The sequence below is a fragment of the Macrotis lagotis genome, chromosome 2 (assembly GCF_037893015.1).
Source record: "Macrotis lagotis isolate mMagLag1 chromosome 2, bilby.v1.9.chrom.fasta, whole genome shotgun sequence".
Taxonomy (NCBI): domain Eukaryota; kingdom Metazoa; phylum Chordata; class Mammalia; order Peramelemorphia; family Peramelidae; genus Macrotis; species Macrotis lagotis.
The window spans coordinates 216,168,521-216,181,950 of record NC_133659.1 but is presented as its reverse complement, the minus strand read 5'-3'; the positions used below and the strand labels follow the sequence as shown (position 1 = coordinate 216,181,950).

The 13,430-nt window shown below is 33.4% G+C and overlaps 1 protein-coding gene across 8 annotated transcripts in view; it reads left to right on the top strand.

Moving 5' to 3' along the window:
* The window catches only part of CEP112 (centrosomal protein 112), a 644,230-nt gene that overhangs the window by 173,101 nt on the left and 457,699 nt on the right, over positions 1–13,430 (top strand). For all 8 annotated transcript variants that reach the window (XM_074224744.1, XM_074224743.1, XM_074224738.1 and 5 more), the window contains one exon: positions 3,396–3,539. In XM_074224744.1, coding sequence (XP_074080845.1) covers positions 3,396–3,539 — 144 coding nt within the window. The remainder of the gene's footprint in view (positions 1–3,395; positions 3,540–13,430) is intronic.

Sequence of the window (13,430 nt, the reverse complement as noted above, 5' to 3'; positions counted from 1 at the left end):
CAGATGGAATTTTACAGAAGTGACACTAATAATTCAACTTTCTGAATTATTTCATTTCCACCACTAAGAGTAAAGGGCTGGTAAAGTAATAAGTACTTGCCAAGGTGTTACAATTCAACTTTTGTCTCATCCTGGAAGGTGTTACCATTATTGTGAAGAAAGATAAAAGTTCACAATCATTATGATGACATATTTGCTGAAAATGTCAAACTGCATAAGGTATCTCTTTATTAGATATTAAAATAGACTCTTCCTTAACACATGGAGTATTGCTGAAAGGCTTTATAATAACAAAATATGCCATTATTTTCAGGGAAAGGAAGTGACTGTAATTTCCCCAGTATTGGGAATTTCCTATAAAGACTTCCTCTATCAGTGCAAGTCATCATCTTCTTTGTAACTTCCAATTTTAAAGAGCTGAGAGATTAAGTCCTTTCCCTAGAATTGCATAGCCAGGATGCAGAGGAGGAGGAGGAGTTCTAAGACTGACTCCAGAGACTGACCATTTAGTATGCCATATTACCTTTGTTATTCCTTTGGGACAATCACCATTTTGAAAGGGTTCTGTTCCCAAAGTTCTTTTCTAAGTTATTTTGGTTTTCAGGGTAAATTACCAAAACCTGTTTAGACTATAAGGTACTACAGGTACTAGGCTATTATATTTATCCATTATTATAATTATATTTATTAATGGCACTGTAGGTATATTTGTGTTTTGGGTTTGTGTGTATGTATGTACCTTTTTCTATTAGAATCTAATAGAATTTATTGAATCGAGACTAATATAAATGATGCTATTTTAAGCTCTTCTTTGCTACAATTTATAACATTATTTCTATAACATATGCAACCTTTGTTTTGATTTGGAATGCCAATTTATACCATCATGTGAATAGAGACCATAGAGCTAGACAAGCATTCATTACTAGTGGTGTGAAGCAATGTGGTATATCATAAATCCAGTATTTCTCAAGTTTTTCCTATATGACTATTTAAGCATGCAACAGCTATAATAGAAATTGAAGGTATAGTTTGTTTTGGGGGTACATGATAAGCCCAACTGAACAGTCTTACAAACATGATCATTATTATTTGTGGTGTTAGTTTTGCTCTGAAGATACACATTTAGGATATGTAGCTAATCATAGTATCATGGAGACTGTAGTTATATGGACTGATGATAGAGCTTGAAGAATGTTGAAGTTATGTTTGAGCTTTTTGCATGTTATTAAGTCTACTGATAACCTATGATTTTTTGATTGAAAAATAAGTGAATATTATTGAATTCTGGTACTTAAGACAGAATATTCATTGTTTATGATGCATTGATCAGAAAAACAGAATTATTTGGTTTTTTTAAGAAAGAATCATTTCAAGAAGATTTGCACAGTCTCTAAGAGACTGATTCAAAATATCATTTAGTTTCAAGCTTTAAATCAAATTCGAAGCCTATTGAGAAATGTCCACCCCCCCAAAAAAAAAGCCAAATAAAATACAAAAACCTACATTCCTATGGAAATTGGACTTACCAAAGACAGTGCATCTGGCTTCTTGAACCATTTCATCAGTGCCAAATATGGAATAAATTCTACATTTAAGGATTAACCTATCTATTTGGCATCTACTGTCCAGTTAATTTTTATTTTTTTCTCTCTTTTCTACCTATTATAAGCCACTAAGATTTTAAGGAGAATTTTTTTTTAAATAAGCAACATTTAAACCCAATGTGCATTATGTAAGTATTATATGATGCAAGTATATATATAAGGCAATATATAAATATATATATTTTATATATATATTTATATATTATATATATAAATACATATATATATAAAATATATAAATATATAAGGCAATATATAAATATAAGGCAAGAATTAAAGAAAAGGAAATAATATCCTATTCATTTCATGTCCCATGATTTGTGACTAATTTTAGTTTTATTCAGATAAGACAGCATATTCATAAAGTACCAAGGGAATTCATCCTCTATAATCTTATCCTGAAAGGTATTTTGTATGAGGAAAGGAACACTTAACACTTAATTATCTAAATAGAAAAAATGAAGTCAAAAACACAGTTTCTTAATTTTCCACATGTAATTTGAAAAAACAATGTGCATTTTGTGACTTTTTAATTTTTTTTTTTTAGATTTTTCAAGGCAATGGGGTTAAGTGGCTTGCCCAAGGCCACATGGCTAGGTAATTTTTAAGTGTCTGAGGTCAAATTTGAACCCAGGTACTCCTGACTGCAAGGCCGGTGCTCTATCCACTGCGCCACCTAGCCGCCCCTAATGTTATTCTTATATATTTAAATATTGCATTATTTCTTTTGTCAGTGGATCAAGGATCTGTTGTTTTGTCAGTATAGGAACTTCTGCCACCAATGTAGACTGCAATGTTTCTATAAATTATTCTTTAAAATTTATTCTCTTTTTCTTTGCTACTCTGTATTCATTAGTTCAGGAAACTCCCACTAATGCATCAACTCTTATGTAACTTCTGGTCTGAGAGTTGGCTGGAGCACTTCATACATTTATTAAAAAATTACCATGTGATTGATACTGTGATACAACCAATAGATTCAAAGAAAAGAAAGGAAATTATTGTCTTCAAGGACTTTATCTTGTAATGTGGAAGACAACATGTTAAGGCCTATAGAGTAGATAGGAGGGAAAGAGACACCTGAAGAAAGCAATAACATTTGAACTGTATCTTGATGAAAGCCAGGGATTCTAAAAGGTGGCAAGGTGAAGGCAGAATGCTCTAGTCAAAGAGGGCAGCCAGTGCAAAGGTGCAGAGATGGGAGCTGCATGGATGGATATGGAGATATATACATATGTGTCAGAGGCAGAACAAGCTTTCTTAACTGTGGCTCACTCTCTCCTAGAGATGGAGACTTCTTTTAAAAGAATTTCAATGATCCCAAACTTCATCACTCATACTGATAGTAAACCTTTCAGTCAGTCAGAGTTAATAATGTGTGCCCATTACTACATGATAGACCCTGTACTCCACAGTAGGGACATAAATAAGAAAACAATTCTTGCTCTCAAGGAGCGTACTTTCAAATAGGGACAGAAGTATATAAAGCATTAGGTACTTAAGCAATATGTACAGAGTAGATAGAAAGTAATATAGGAAAGGAAGACAGACATAAATTCTATCATTAAGTACGTGCTTGAAACTTTTCTCGTTTGTTAGAACTTGTCACAACTAATGCTCCACTGGGATATCCTTTGGGAATCTAAGGTTACTTGTAAATCACAATGAGTCAATCTAATCTCAATTCCCATCTCAGAAGATGGGAATTTTTTTTTTTAAATTGAAAATTGGATTGCTTCAAGATGAAAAAACCCACTTATGTGATTTTTAATTTTTTTTATTGTGCAGCTTCACAATATGGTTGCAGAGATGGAGAAAGAAAAATTTGAGCTACAAAAGAAACATACAGAAAATATCCAAGAACTGCTTGAGGACACAAATCTGCGCCTTAGTAAAATGGAGGATGAGTACATAGCACAAACAAAGGCTACGGTAATAATTAATAATATACAGAACCTATAATTGAATGGATTTTTAAAATATTTTCAGTCATTGATGATATTATAAATTAATTCTATCATTTGTTTCATTCTCATTTCAGAGCCTATGAAATTCTTTGACCCAATAAAGGGATCATATATTTTAGAGTTAGCTTAAATCTCAGAGGTCATTGCATCCAATCCATCCTTTTACAGATGAAGGAACTAAGGCACAGAGAGATTGTGATTTGCCCAAACAGATTTAGATTTGAACTCAGGTTCTCTTGTCTCTAAATTAAGTACTTTTTCATACTGTACCATATTCATACCATACCCTCCCCCACCTCCTGCAGCAAATAGCTACAAGACAATTATGGAATTAATAGCAAAGGTGATAAAGAACTAAAGATGTCAGATGCTTCAAATATAGGGAGCGAAAGGAATGTTTTAATGACTTGCAGAGTGTAGTATCTGTTGTTTTTGCCATTAGCAAGTTAAATGGTTTATCCAAGTACCACAAATCAAGTACCTGACTCAAGGTCCAGCACTTTATCCATGTTGAAAGAAAATTTGAGAATTCATTAAAATCTATTGTTTCACATTTAGTATTAAGTCATTAGAACTTTATTGGTTTATTATGGCTTTTCTCTTGTTTTCCCTTTTTTTCTTTTCATCTTATTTTTTTCCCTTCTCTTTAGTGCATTATTTGAATCTTCCTTTATTTCCCCATGTTTCCCTGATGAGATAGATCTGTTAAGTACCTTGCAGAGCCTTAAAGATCATATAAATATTAACTATTATTATATACACTTAGAGATCTATAGTTATGATATGGAATAAAAAAGTTGATAAATGTGATGTTAAATATCATACTTCCTCATTTGATATAGGTTGACAAATTTGCATAGTTCCTGGAAATTGATTATAATGGATGGCACTGTTCATTGTTTTATGCTACTTTTCTTGAATTTTATAAATATGTTTAACCTCTTCTTCCTTGACCCTTGATGTGCAGTTACTTTCTTTTTCATTAATAATTTGATGGTTTTGGAATAATTTAATGTTTCTTAATTTCAAAAAAAGTGGGAAATTGAAGAGCAGAATAGAAAATATAGAGTTGAGAGAAATTTTAGAAATTGAGCTTAGGGGTAAGTTGGTACTGAGTCTTCTAAGAAACATAGTCAACATTCATTAAGTGACGTCTATGTGAGAAAGAGAAAGGCAAAAAATTAGTCTCTGCCCTCTACCAAAGAATAAAAAATCACATTCCATAGTAGTAAATTGCTATAAAAAAATTCTCCTGTGCAAACATTGCTAAGCCAGAGCTGTTTTTTCTGATAACTCACTTCCACCCAAAAAAATCAGATTTCTATTCAGAAAATAATTTCAAATCTCAAAATTTGATATATTTAAAGATAAACAGTTACTCTGATAAAATCTTAAGCATTAATTCTCAAAATATTAGATGATAGGGATTGAACCATTGGTAGAGTAAACTGTTTCTACCAGTGTGGTCAGCACCATCTCTGCAAACCCTTGCTCTGAGCAATTAAATAATTCACTTAGGGTCACATAGCCAGGATTTGTCAGAGGTAGGATTTGAATCTAGATTTTCCTGGCTTCAAGACTGTCTTTTTATCTACTATTCCACAAAATCAATACCAACATTCTCCTATAATTACAATATCATCAAATAAAAATGTTTTGTGTCAAAAATTCAGAAGTATACATGGCATATACTGCAGAATAATATATTTAAAATATTTTCTTTGAAGACGATATCTCTTAGTAGATTAACAAGGTAATGAATATAATATATAACTCCCCCCAGCCCTTTCTTTTTTGTTATGTTCTAGATCTCTGATTTTATTAATGCAGGAAATTCCTAGCCAAGAAAATCCCCTTACACATATAAATCAGTAATGATTCTGTAACTTCCAGACTTAGGGAGATGCTTGGTATTAAAAGATTAAAGATCAGCTGGATCACATAGCCAGCATGTTTCAGGGGTAGGTTCTGAACCTGTATCTTCCTGAATTCCAAGCCTGGCATCTCTACTAGCTCTCTCTCTTTACCACTGAATCTTCTATCTCTTTGTTTCTTTCTCTGTCTCTGCCTGCCTCTGTCTCTGTACTTCCCTTGCTATTTAGCAAAACAAAGTAAAATTTAAAAATTATACATTTGCATTGAGTTCCTCTGAACTTTTTCTCACTTTGTCATTAGTTTCATAATTTACATAGTGTTTTAAAGAATAAATAGTATGTTAATACTGCTTATCTTGCTTTATATCACTTTTCCTTGATGTATATATTATTTTTAATTGCTCATCAATTCAGTACAATTTCTCTTTGCCAAACATCTTTAGCATTTTTTTGAAGATTTCATTTATTTTGAGTTTTACAATTTTCCCCCTAATCTTACTTTCCTCCCCCCACCCCCCACAGAAGGCAATTTGCCAGTCTTTACATTGTTTACATGGTATATACATTGATCCAAATTGAATGTGATGAGAGTGAAATCATATCCTTAAGGAAGAAACATAAAGTATAAGAGATAGCAAGATCAGACAATAAGATACCAGTTTCTTTTCCCTAAATTTAAGTTAATGGTCCTTGGTCTTTGTTCAAACTCCACAGCTGTTTATCTGGATACAGATGGTATTCTCCATTGCAGACAGTCCCAAATTGTCCCTGATTTTTTGCAATGATGGAATGAGTGAGTCCATCAAGGTTGATCATCACCCTCATGTTGCTGTTAGGTTGTACAGTGTTTTTCTGGTTCTGCTCATCTCACTCAGCATCAGTTCAATCTTTAGCATTTTTAATATTTTATTGCTTCTATTAACAAAATTCTATTTTTTTCTTAAGGCTAACCCCCTCTAACCAAAAAGAAAGAAACAAATCCTCTTAATATATGAAGTCAAGCAAAAAGTATTTCTTCAATAATCATGTCCAGAATAAAAAACTTTCCATTTCTCTGTCGGTAGGTGAGGAACTTGCTTTACCATCATTCCTCTGGAATCATGGTTGTTCATTATTTTGACTATGGGGAAGAAAAAGGAAAGGGAAAAGAAAGGAACAAACATTAGGTTAAGCATTAAGTGCCTACTCTGTTCCAGGTTCTGTGCTAATAAGCATTTTATAAATCTTATCTCATCTGATCCTTGTTTATAACTCTGGGAGGTAGGTGCTATTATGACCCCAATTTTATAGTTGAGAAAATAGAGGTAGATAGAGGCTGTGGCTTGCCTTAAGTGATTTGCCCAAGGTCACACAGCTAGTAAATATCTGACATGAGTTTTGAACACAGTCCTTCCTGACTCTGTATAATTAAATCTTATAAAATTGTTTATCCTCACATTATTATAAAATTTTTTTCTCTTGGTTCAACTCTCTTCATCCCTGTGGATTGAAATAGACTATAATTCATCTTTATCAGTTTTTCTGAAATTATCCCTTTCATTAATTCTTTTATGGCAGTATTCCATTTCATCCATTTGTGAGGATTATGTTTGCCCAATCTATAAGAAGAACAAATGAGGCAGAGCTTTGAGTTAATGGCATTTTATTAAAGGATCCATGACACGGTCCCTCTAATGAAATGAAATTTAGATCTTCCTCATGATCTGAGAAGACCCTTTTTTCCAATTGGGTTTGACATTCAAATAGGCAAAAGAGGCATGGCAAAATACCAAATCTTATTGGGTGCTAGACCTTGCTCTTTTTGACCAAAAATGACATCAGCATGGGGGATTGGAGTCATAAGTTAGATGAAGCATGGGGCTGCTCCACTGACTAGTAATCATAAGATCACTTGCCTGTTCATGCTGTACAGGAAAAGCATGGTCCAGAGGTACAAAAATCAGTTGGAGGCCTTTTCAAAGCACCCTACCCATGCTGGGTTTGGATATGGAATTTGAGTAAAACAGATGGAGATTTCTTTGTTAGCATTTGTGTGGTTGCACAAGTGAGCTTCATAACTTGTAAACAAGTAGTGATCATTACATTACAATTTGAGTGTCATTATAAAGGTGGATTATAAGGACCTAACTTATTTAATTGTTGCTATATGGCTTATGTAAATTAAATTAAACTAATAATGATTGGAATAGATTAGAAATACAAATTGTTTCTCATACAGCTATCATAATTTTAGTCATTTTGCAATTGATTGGAATCCCTTTAAGTTTCTAGTTCTTTGCTTATATAAAAAGTTGTCCAAAATATTTTTTCTCTTTTCTATGATCTTTGGGTTATAGCCTTAGTCATGATGTAGCTAGACCAAAGGATATGGTTTAGTAATTTTTTGGACATAGTTCCAAATTGCTTTTTCATAATGAGTCACTCAGTTCACAACTCCACCAACATATACTGATGTGCCTGTTTATTCACATTCCCTTCAACATCTTTCATTTTTCTTTTTGTCATCTGATAAAGGTGGTAGGTGAAACCACAAAATTTCTTTAAATTTGCATATGGAGAATGATAATTTGGACTTTTTCTTTGGAAACTATTCTTTTCCTTTGACCTTAATGTTGTGGAACGACTTTGTCTTATGTATTTGAAATACTTAATTTTATATCTTGATAGATCCTTATCAGAGAAATGTATACAAAAATGTTTTCCCCCATTACTGTAGTGATCAAAAATGAGACTGAGCTAAAGTTTTCCCCAGGGCAAGATATCATTTTATTAACAGTGATACTCTTTATTGTTAATAAAATGGGTTGCACTGGCACCTTAGCAAAATGCCAGGCACCTGAACATAATTACTTTGTATTCCTTCTGATTGTCCTGACATTATATCATTTGGTACCGGCAAAGGTAAGACAATGCTAATTGGTAGAAGGGTTGGCCTTCATGTGCGAAGAATGATCATGTCCTTCTTTGGGAATTTAGGGGTTGTTAATTGTTTGATGAGTGTCAATTGTGTCTAAAAATCTCGGCTGGAAAACAAAAGTATCTTAATCAAGATTGCCCTGGTTAGTCATCCCTAAAAGAACCCTAAATTTGATGAAGAATAGGTATAGCAAGAACATTATCCTTTTGGAGAAGAATCCCATCCAAGTTGGTTTCTCTGTTTAACTGAAAACAGAAGTAAAAGTCCCACTTGCAAGGGGCCTAATCCAAGGTTAAGGAGCAGAGATGCCTAGGGGTCTGAGAGTGATCACAGGCCCTGCTTGGTAAACTAGACTGAAAGTCTAAGAAGAAAATGATGGATTTCAAATTAAAATGCAGTACAATATCCATTTTTTTCCTTATCTACTTCTAATGTGATTTCAGCTGTCTTGATTTTGGTGGGAAAGTTTTTCAGTTTTATGGAAATAGTCCATTTTTTCTTCTCTGATCCTCTTTAATTGTTTATTTTTTCTCCTATCCACATATCTGACAGTTATTTCCTTTTATGATGTGACATTTTATATCTAAGTCATATCTATTTGGAGCTTATCTTGATGTATGAGTTCTTGGTCTTGTAAAACCTAAAAAATTAGGGTTAAAATAAAATGGCAAAATATGTTAAACATGATTCTCTAAGGTTTATCATGAAACCTACAATGGAAGCTATCTATCCAAGATGAAGATAATGAGCAGAGGAATGGTTATACACAAACAAGGATAAGGAAAACAGAGTTATACAATAGCTCTTCAAAGAATATCAGGATTATATAATGCTATCTGGTATAAAGGAGGATTCATACTTATGTCACTTCCTAAATTAAACTATAAAGAGGGCAGGAGAAGTTTTTCAGCTTTTCTAATTTGTTTTCCTGAGATTGTAATCAACATATGGGGAGGTAGTATTCCATTTCTTACAACAAAAAGAAATCAGATTTTTTTTAGCTAGGAATATTAGGTTTGAAATACTTATTAAATGTTCTCAGTCTATACCTAATTTCTGCTTGATTGCTTTTCAGTTTTCCCTGCTGTTTTTGTAGATTAATGAGTCCTTATCTAATAGCAAGAGAGAACTTTAATCTATACATATCTAAAGTAATTATTTTCTTTTTTGTACTTTCTCCTTATCTTGCCAGGATCTCATTTTATTCCTCTTTCCATAGTCTTTGAAAAGCAACATGGTATAAGGTATATAGCAGGTTGATTTTTTGAGATAGAAGGACATGGATTTAAGTTGTTTCTAACACATGATAATTATGTGACCCTGGCAATGTCACTTAACCTAGCAATATCAGTGCCTCTATGGCAATTTTCTAATATTATAAGTTGCAGAACAGCCAGTTTTGCATTGCTAAAGGGAGCTTCCTTACTTAGACTTTTCTATACCACAGGTGTCAAACACACTGCCCACGGACCATATGCATCACACAACATTCCTCAGTATGGCCTGAACTAAATTAAAATGAATTGGGGAATATTTATCAAAATAAAAATAACAATAAAGCTTAGGTAATATTAATATGTTTTTCTAAGTCATCTTGTACCTTGCAGAGGTCTTCTTATATCATTTAGTGGACCTTTTTTCCTATTTTAATTTGATACTGAAGTAGAGTAAATATTGGACAGAGGAATATCTATACTCTCTGTACAGACCATGTATCTTTCTCCCCTCTCCCATCTCATTGTTCAAGCTATCAGACAAGGTCAGTGAACTTTAGTAAAGTACCTTACCCCCTCCCTTGACTCTCAGACATAATAATACAAGCCTCTATGGACAAAATAATAGATCCCTGTTCTACCCTGAAAAGATTAAATCTTTGAACTACCACTCCTTTCTACATTACCTCAACTTACTCTTTTGAGCTACTTCCCCCACCTATATCTTCCTACATCCTCAAAAGCTTAGCTCACTCCTCAATTGAACTGGTATCCTTCCTTTGGAGCATAGCCCCAATTATTCTTCTGCCCTTTTTCTCTTCTCTTTTACTTATCCCCCGTTGCTCAAACTTCTTTTGGGGGAGTCTGCCCTTGGGGATCATCATTCCCCTAATACATTCTTTCCTCCCTTTTAGCTGTCCTTGATGGACCATCAATCCAACTTGTGATGTTTCTTTTCTTAACTCCGCTACTTCTATTGAAACTCACTATTTGCTGCTTCTCAAAAGAACTTAAAACTGTGAACTTTTTTTAGTAATTTACAAACTTTTGAAATAACCTGTGTATTGAAATTTAAACCTTTTCTTACCCTCCCTGAGTCAGGGAGCCTGGTGATTTTGTCACTGCCACTTACATAGGTCCATATGTAGTCGCTGGCTGCCTGTGAATAATCATTCATTACTCAGACTGAGAAAGCATGGGTGGAAATAAACCAAAAATTTATTAAAAATTTTACAAGACATAGGAAGGGCTAGAGAGAAAGAGAGAGATAAAGGAACAACCAAGCAGTCTTGGCTGGGGCATTGTCAGAGAACATTGCTGGCCCTAAACTGGAGTCCAGCTCAGGTTTTTATGTCTTGCTTCTCAAAAGGTGAACTCCCTTCCCTTATACAGGACCCCAATTAGGTAGAGGATAAAGTCCAAGGAGATCAGGATACAAATTTTAAATTAAACAACTTTAAGAATGGGGAGGGTTCTCACCCAAGATTACAATTATTTCTGTTACAATCATAATTCTCTACTTCAATTCAATTTACATCTCAAGAATCAATACAACTCTACCCAAATTCTTTCTGTTACATTCAAATTCTCTTCATCTTCCCAGCATCAACCCAAAAGCATTTCCACCTAAGTTCTGCAGTCACAATTCTCTTTATGTTTCCCCTGCATCACATAGATCCTCTTTCCCCAAGCTTATTTTTTTCTCTTCAATACCACCTAGTATTCATACTTATACTCTTTATTGTTTATTTTTTCCTATCCATGTATCTGACAGTTATTTCCCTTTATTATATGACATTTTATATCTAAGTCATATATATTTATTTAGAGCTTATCTTGATATATGAGATGATGGTGTTGTAAAATCTGTTAAATCTGTAAAATATGTTAAACATGATTCTCTAAGATTTACCATGAAACCTACAATGGAAGCTATCTATCCAAGATGAGGATAATGAGCAGAGCACAATATGCTCCCTAAGAGCATAAGGGTACCTTAACAGAGGAAAAGGTGAGCTTTTAAAGGGGCAAGGGTATGATATAAATATTGATGTATGAGATGTTGGTCTTGTAACCCAGTGTTCAGTAACCCAGAGAGCAGAGATGAGGTAATTAGGGATAGATAGATGGGGTGTGGATCCAATACTTAATCCTTTCAGGCTAGGGCAGGGATCCATTGTTTTGTTGATTGCTTGGGTCCTTGTTTTGTACTGATTCCTTGGCAGGGACAGGCAAGTTACTTTAAAAGTCATTCACTCATCTCAATAACTTGGACAATGAGATATATAGGGATAGGTGGTTCAATTGTATGAGGTGGTACCTTAGAATTGTTTTAATTTTCATTTCTCTAATGAATAATGATTTAGAACATTTTTATATGACTACAGATAGCTTTAATTTCTTCATCTTCATTCTCATTGCCTTTTTCATATCCTTTAACCATTTATCAATTGGGGATTGACTTGTGTTATAAATTTGATTCAGTTCTCTATAAAATTGTTTCTCAACTTAATGGCTTTTAATTTTGGTTGCATCGGTTTTATTTCTGCAAAAACTTCAATTTAATGTATTCAAAATTATCCATTTTGCATTTTATAATGTTCTTTCTCTGTCCTTTGGTCATAACCTACTTAGCTTTCCATAGCTCTGAAAGATAACCTATTCCTTGTTCTCCTAATTGGTTTATATCATCTCTTATGTCTAAATCCTGAACCCATTTCGACCTTACTTTGGTATAGGGTGTCTAGACCCTAGGTATAGGGGGTCAATACCTAGTTTGTATCATACTATCTTCCAGTTTTCCCAGCAGTTTCTTTTTAATCAAAGAATGAGTTATCAAAGAGACATCCCAGAGGCTGAAATCTTTGGATTTATCAAACAGCAGACTATTTTAGTCATTTACTAATGTCTCTTTTGTACCTAATCTATTCCATTGATCAACTACTCTATTTCTTAGCCAGTGCCAAACAATTTTTATGACTTTTACTTTATACTATAATTTTAGATCTGATATGGCTAGGCCACCTTCCTTTGCATTTTTTTCATTAATTCCCTTTATATTCTTGATCTTTTATTACTCCCATGTGAATTTAGTTATTATTTTTTGTAGCTCAATAAAGTAAAATTTTTGGAAGTTTGATTGGTATGGCACTGAATAAATAATTTAATTTAGGTAGAATAGTCATTTTTATTATATTAACTTGACCTACCCATGAGCAATTGATATTTGCCCAGCTATTTATTTATTTATTTATTTATTTTTTATTTTAGGATTTGCAAGGGGATGGGGTTAAGTGGCTTGCCCAAGGCCACATGGCCAGGTAATTATTAAGTGTCTGAGGTCAGATTTGAACCCAGGTACTCCTGACTCCAAGGCCATTGCTCTATTCACTGCCCCATCTAGCCGCCCCTTGCCCAGTTATTTAGATCTAATTTTATTTGTGTGAAAAGTGTTTTATAATTATTTTCACATAGTTTCTGAGTTTGTCTTGGAAGGTGGATTCCCAAGTACTTTATATTGTCTGTAGTTATTTTAACTAGAATTTCTCTTTTATCTCTTGCTTCTATGTCTTGTTCATAGTATATAGAAATGTTGATGGTATTTATTTATTTATTTATTTATTTATTTATTTATTTATTTAAGGCAATGGGTTAAGCCCAGGGTTACACAGCTAGACAATTTTTAAGTGTATGAGGCTGGTTTTGAACTCGGGTCCTTCTGATTGCAGGGCCAAATTATGTCTCCTGGATTTATTTTCCAGTTCATATGTTTTACCAATGAGATATTTTACATTTCTTTTGTTTTTCATTTTTTTGATTTTGCTTAACTGATTCTTAGTGTCTCATTGAGT